This window comes from Nicotiana tomentosiformis, chromosome 7 (assembly GCF_000390325.3).
Source record: "Nicotiana tomentosiformis chromosome 7, ASM39032v3, whole genome shotgun sequence".
NCBI classification, from domain to species: Eukaryota; Viridiplantae; Streptophyta; class Magnoliopsida; order Solanales; family Solanaceae; genus Nicotiana; species Nicotiana tomentosiformis.
In genome coordinates, this window is record NC_090818.1 from 72,430,606 (window position 1) to 72,436,998 (window position 6,393).

The 6,393-nt window shown below is 31.4% G+C and overlaps 1 protein-coding gene across 2 annotated transcripts; it reads left to right on the top strand.

Annotated features, from left to right (window-relative positions):
* The first annotated feature begins 3,874 nt into the window (after window positions 1–3,874).
* LOC104112382 (uncharacterized) lies at window positions 3,875–5,376 on the top strand. 2 transcript variants are annotated; one of them, XM_009622274.4, is made up of 2 exons: window positions 3,875–4,155; window positions 4,938–5,376. In XM_009622274.4, the coding sequence occupies exons 1-2, from the start codon at window positions 3,954–3,956 to the stop codon at window positions 5,357–5,359; spliced, it is 624 nt and encodes a 207-aa protein (XP_009620569.1). In that variant the 5' UTR covers window positions 3,875–3,953; the 3' UTR covers window positions 5,360–5,376. The 2 variants fall into 2 exon arrangements, with proteins under 2 accessions (XP_009620569.1, XP_070035946.1); XM_070179845.1 differs by having other exon boundaries at window positions 4,941–5,376.
* The last annotated feature ends 1,017 nt before the right edge of the window (window positions 5,377–6,393 follow it).

The window sequence follows — 6,393 nt, forward strand, 5'->3', positions numbered from 1 at the left end:
AACAAAAATCGAAAGTTGGACAGGACCCTAGCTTTTACGGAAGACAAAAACTCAAAGAAGCACAAAGGCGACCACCCATTCCCCTCCATCCGCATAAACTCCATATATATTTTATATGAAGTTATTTGTTATACAATATTAAGTTAATATTACTCATTTTAGACTTTATATTGTCCCTTATTAATTTTTTTCTATAAGCATAATGCGAACCTCTTCATTCTCTAAAAGCAAGAGAAATTTAAGTTTTTAATTTGCTTTATTTGACAAATCTTTGTTGATAAAAGATTTTGTTTGTGTTTTGTTTATTTTGTATCAGGTCATAGAAATAAATATAATATTCATACAATATTTTTTATAGAAATTCTTATAAATTACAATAAGACATCCGAGGACTTTTATGATTAAGATTTCTTTCTTTATTGAGCTACCTAAATAAGATCAACATTTGTTATTTTCACAAATTTATATATTTATCGTTAATTTTTATTTTATATGTCAAATATATTATTTAATAATATTTATGTAATTTTAAAAAAATATATTTATTGATATAGGGTACACGCGCGAAGCGCATATCCTAAGACTAGTACGATAAAATACAAGGACAAATCCCTTCGGGGATGGCCCAGTTGGTTTGGAGGGCGGTCATCCATACATATGACCTGAGATTGATCCCCCATCAATGCCTTCTAGATCGAGCCGTACATGGCTTGCCTAGTATGGTTTACATCCATAGATACTCGTCATCTCGCCTATACATCATTCACATGCATTTCACATAACAAATAGTTTAAGGGTTCTATTCCCTCAAGTCAAGGTTAACCACGACACTTACATCGCTTTACAAATTCTAATCAATTACTCGACCACGGCTTTTCCTTTTAAATTTGTCTCCAAAAGTTTCAAATCTATTCATAAACAATTCAATATACTCAATACGAATCATAGGAATTAATACCATAGGACTTTACTAATTTTCCGGATAAAAATCCGAAATTCATTAAAATATTCGACAGTGGGACCCACGTCTCAAATCTCAAAAAAAACTTACGAAATTCGAACATTCGTTCCGATACGAGTCCAACCATACAAAATTTATCAAATTCCGATGTCAAATGGACCTTCAAATCTTAAATTTTCGTTTTTGGAAGATTTTATAAAAATTCCAATTTCTTCCATCTAAATCCGAAATAAATGATGAATATAGACTTAGATTTATGAAATACAATCACTAAATGATAAAGAACACTTACTCAGTTCGAAATCGTGAAAAACTCCTTTGAAATCGCCCATAAACCGAGTACTAATTAAGGGTTTGTGAAAAATGGGAAAAATCCCGTTTTGGTTCTGTTTTAAGTCACAAGCGTCAGGCCTTCTTCGCGTTCGCGAAGGGCCAGTCGCGTTCGTAATGAGTAGCAGCCCGTGGATTACGCGTTCGCGAGTCCTCCTTTCCGTTCGCAAAGGCTTTTTCTCCCCTGGCCTTCGCGTTCGCGTGCCAGTGCTCGCGCTCACGTAGAAGGATGACTGACCCCTCCTCCAGGCCTCTAAAGCTTCATGTTCGCGTTGAGCTGGTCGCGTTCGCGAAGGGTAAAGTCCCCATAGCTTCGCGTTTGCGACCCAATCTTCGCATTCGCGAAGAAGAAAAATTCAGCCAGCCCAGTTTGCTCTACGCGTTCGCGAGAGTACATTCGCGAACGCGATGAAGGAAATACCAGAAGCCTAAAGTTGCAAAAAATCAGATTTTTCTAAGTTCAAAATCATCATGTATCCTATTCGAAACTCACCCGAGCCCTCGGGCCTCCAAACCAAATATGCACACAAGTCCTAAAATATTATACGAACTTGCTCGCTCGATCAAATCACCAAAATAACACCTAGAACTCCGAATCAGACGCCAAATCAAAGGAAATTTTCAAGAAAACTTTAAAACTTATATTTTTACAACCGGACGTCCGAACCACGTCAAATCAACTCCATTCTCACCAAATTCGATAGACAAGTCATAAATATTATTGTGGACTTTTACCGGGTTTCGGAACCAAAATACAGACCCGGGGTCAATGATTAGTAATTTCTTAAAAATCATTAAGCTTTCAAGCTTTTAATTTTTCATCAAAATTTCACATGTCGGGTTAGGGACCTCGGAATTCGATTTCGGGCATACGCCCAAGTTTCAAATCACGATACGGACCTACCAGAATTGTCAAAATACTGATCCGGGTCTGTTTGCTCAAAATGTTGACCAAAGTCAACTCAGTTGAGTTTTAAACCTCTATTTCACATTTTAATCCATTTTTCATATTAAAACTTTCCGAAAAATTGTACGGACTGCGCACGCAAGTCGATGAATGATAAATGGTGCTTTTCGAGATCTTAAAATACAGAATTACATATTAAATTTAAAGATGACATTTTGGATCATCACACCTTCTCATTCTCATGTAACCATAACTTAAGATGCAATCATAAGTTAAGTCGCCAGTTTCAAAATATTTCCATCTTTACATCACGGACATGGATCCCTCAATTAGAGTTCTTTATGAATTGCCGCGAAAAATATTTGTATGAGTTGAAGATGAAAATATCAATCTTGCGAAGACATCCAGAACCAAATACACAACATATTAAAATACCACCAATCGTTATTGACTTCCGTTTGATATTATTAATTTGTGCTAGTTTTCAAAAGGATTCAACCTTTGGAAGAAGTTTTAATCTCATTATGGTTGATACTTGAAAGACTCTTTTAACTACTGTAAATCTCGCAGATCCTTATTTAAATTAAAATAATGTCATAAATATTTTAATTAAATTTATAAATCATTGTGGAATTTAACTTGGATTACAATTTAAAGAATTTTGTCAAGTTGATTTTAAAGTCGTAAATCTAACATGCATGGAGTTACTGTACGAAGGGATAATTAGTGCGTTTATACAAAGTATTGGATATACATAGAAATAATTCAAGAGTTTATATGCATGAAAACGTGCCTAAAATTCTTAAGTAAAAAAGATAAAAATATATTTCTAAAACTCCTAACCTAAATTAAAAAGAAACATATTAATTGATCTGAAACCCTAAATTAGGAAAATAACTAAATGATATATTAATGGATTTGAAGTTCTAAATACTAAGAAAATAATTCAAAATCTATTTTTAAAGGGTTCAAAAAAACAAACGATAATTGCTAAGGGATTTCGTGCTTTTAATATAATATAGATTATAATTGAACAATTGAAAATAAAAAGTAATAGGTATAAAGAGAGCAAAAAAGATAAAAGAAAAAAGGAAATAAAAATAATTAATAGAGTGGGTTGAGATTTGTTTCGCTTCAAATTTCAGAGGCGATAAAAATATTAGCCCTCCATTTCAATTTAAATGACGCACTTTTTTTATTAGTCCGTTAAAAAAGAATGACATATTTATATATTTGAAAATAATTTAACTTTAAATTTCTCATTTTATCAACTTTATCATTAATGAAAAGTTTTTATAGTCACATAAATATCATGACCCTATAAAGCTTTTGCTCCTTAAGTTTTTAGAACTATATATTTTAGAATTATTTTTTTTCTTAAACTTTGTATCAAGTCAAAGTATATCATCTAAATTGAAACGAAGACCGGATGTGATTTATGCTTATTTGTTCAAGCCAAGATAACGGATATTTCATGAAATCAATCGACATAAACGCAAGCTAACTCGGATATTATGATTATAATTGAAATTTTTTAAAGTAAGCAGCAGTGTGTCCGAGGAAACAGGTGTCCACACTGATTTGTTACTGCATGCTTGCTGACCCATCTTTTCCCTTCTCATTTACTATGCCACTTGTTACTCTTTTGTTTCATTTATTATTCACTCCCTCTTTCGTATCTGCTGATTATTATTACCTTCTCTTCCCGAGAAACAGAGTCTTGCAGAGAAAGAACAAACAAGAAAGAAGCAGCAAATGGATTCAAAGAAAAACAATTCACCAAGAAAAAGGTTGAGAAAATATCATACTAGAAAAGCTCCTTTTATTAGCTCTTATATAGACATGGCTGAAGCTAGAAGAGAAATCGTTCATGCTTTACAACTTCATCGATCTTCATCTTCATCGCCAACTCCGTCTATTAATAACCCAAAGAAGTACACATTATTGGGTCAAAGAGGTAACAACACTGAAAATAGATTCAAGGATTTATAGACGAGTTTAGGTAATATATATGGTTAGAATTTTTATACCGTCAGATTATCTTTGTAGCAGATAATATTTTGTAGTAGACACAGATAACTTGTTTTATTTTTGAGATTACAAATTCCGCATTCTAGGGAAGTTTACCTTTAAATATTGATTAAAATTATTTAAATGATTTGGTAGTATAAATTTTTTTAGCACTTACAGTATTCGTAACTTAATTTGTTTACATAATATAATGTTCTAACTCTCGACTGTTAGATGGTTTGTAATATATGTAAAGCCAAATTGCCCCGATATCGTAAGGTAAAAATAAGTGTAACATGACATGTATGTTCATGTAATTAGATAAATGTAGCGAAGAGTCTTCTTTCGACTATAAATTGATATCTATTTTGTGACTTTCTTTTATTCTATTTTTTTTTTAAAGAAAATTGTGTTCATTAAAATGGATAAAAGTTCTTAATAGCCTGCTTCCTACCCTATAAATTCAAATTATTATTTTATTTTTTACTTTTTGTTATTCTATTTTTTGTTAAATAAATTCGAAGTCTTTTCTCTTTAATTTCTTTATATCATTCTAGTTTTTCTAAAGAAAGTTGTTATGAAATTAGATAAATTAAAGTTCCGAATAGCCTTCTTTCTACCCTATATAAATCAAAGTTTTTTTTAAACTCTGTTATTTTATTTTTCTAAAGAAAGTAATTTTCACGCCTTTTTCTTACTTTCTACTGTTCTGTTTTTTTATCTTAACAGCAGTAAGCTCTCAACAATATTACTATTACTCAATAGTGGAGTCTATGCCTATTCCTGAACCAACATGGTCTACAACGGCTCCGGCAATACTTACTACACTGCCACCGCTGCCGCCCCCGCCACCTCCGCCTCTGCCTTTTTCTTCCGGTGAAGTTCCAGAGTTTGAATGGTGGATAGGGTTTTTGAAGTCGTTGGATTGCAAGAAGAGTGCGAGCAATGGTGAAGTAGTCATAGAAAAATATTTTCCTCTAGAGGAAAATGTTTTGATGGAAAATCCAAAGGCAGGTTTTGGCCAATTAGAACATGGATTAAACAGTGAGTCTCCTAATTGTATAGATAAGAATGATGATCCTAATTACCAATTTCCAGATGAGTGGTTGATTATACCTACAGCTGATGATGATTATGTACTTGAGCTTTAATTAAGTTAACTTTTTGTGGCAACTTTTTAATATTTCTTATTCAATTATTATATATGAGAAAGGGCTTGTGGCTATTTTATGTATTTTTCTTATTATTATTCTTGCATAGTCTACAAGCAATAACAGGCAATTAATGAATACTAGTATTGTTCTTGGAGCAATTTTTGTCATGAAGCAAGAAATACATTAGTAATTAGTGGAGCATTCTAAAATGTAAGTCGAATTTCATAACTTGAAGCAAGTCTGAAATGTTACTCCTGTCTCAGTTTGTGTGATATTTTTTGTTTTTTGAGATTTAAACTTCTTAATTTTTACCGTGTATTTGGATAGAATATAATTATTTTTTCGAAATAAAATTTATATATTTGGAAATTATTTATAAAAAGTAATTCTCCCTCCGTTCACTTTTACTTGTCCACTATATTAAAAATACATTTTCACTTTTACTTATCCGCTATATTAAATTAGGAGAAAAACAATCTTTTTTTTCTGTTTTACCCTTATCATTAATTACTCATTTTTAAACTTATTTCCTAAGACTTTTTGAAAGGCTATCATTATTAGGGGTTAGGGGTTGTATGGTAAAATACATATTATATTTATTATTTCTTAAGGGACGTAAAAAGTCTAAAGTAGGCAAGTAAAAGTGAGCGGAGGGAATATAAATTATAATAATTAATATTTTAAAATATTTAAAATACATATGAAAAATTATGCTTAAAGAATAACTCGTTTGACTCAACATATTTTTCCATAAATTGGGATAAAGGGAGTAATTAAATATAATTTTATATATTAAAATTGATAGTGTGAAGAAGTTGACTATCAGCATCAGGTATATTATAATCGGTTTTACGTTTTTTTTCAGATAATTAGTTTCAATTTATTATAAATAGTTAAGAAAAATACATAAGTGCCCCCAAAATCTATGATCAAAGTTTTAACTACACGTTTTTTTTTCGGGGTTATATCTCCCTCCCCTCCCCCGAATTATTTTAAAATAGAATAAATTCACCATTGAAATACTACAACCA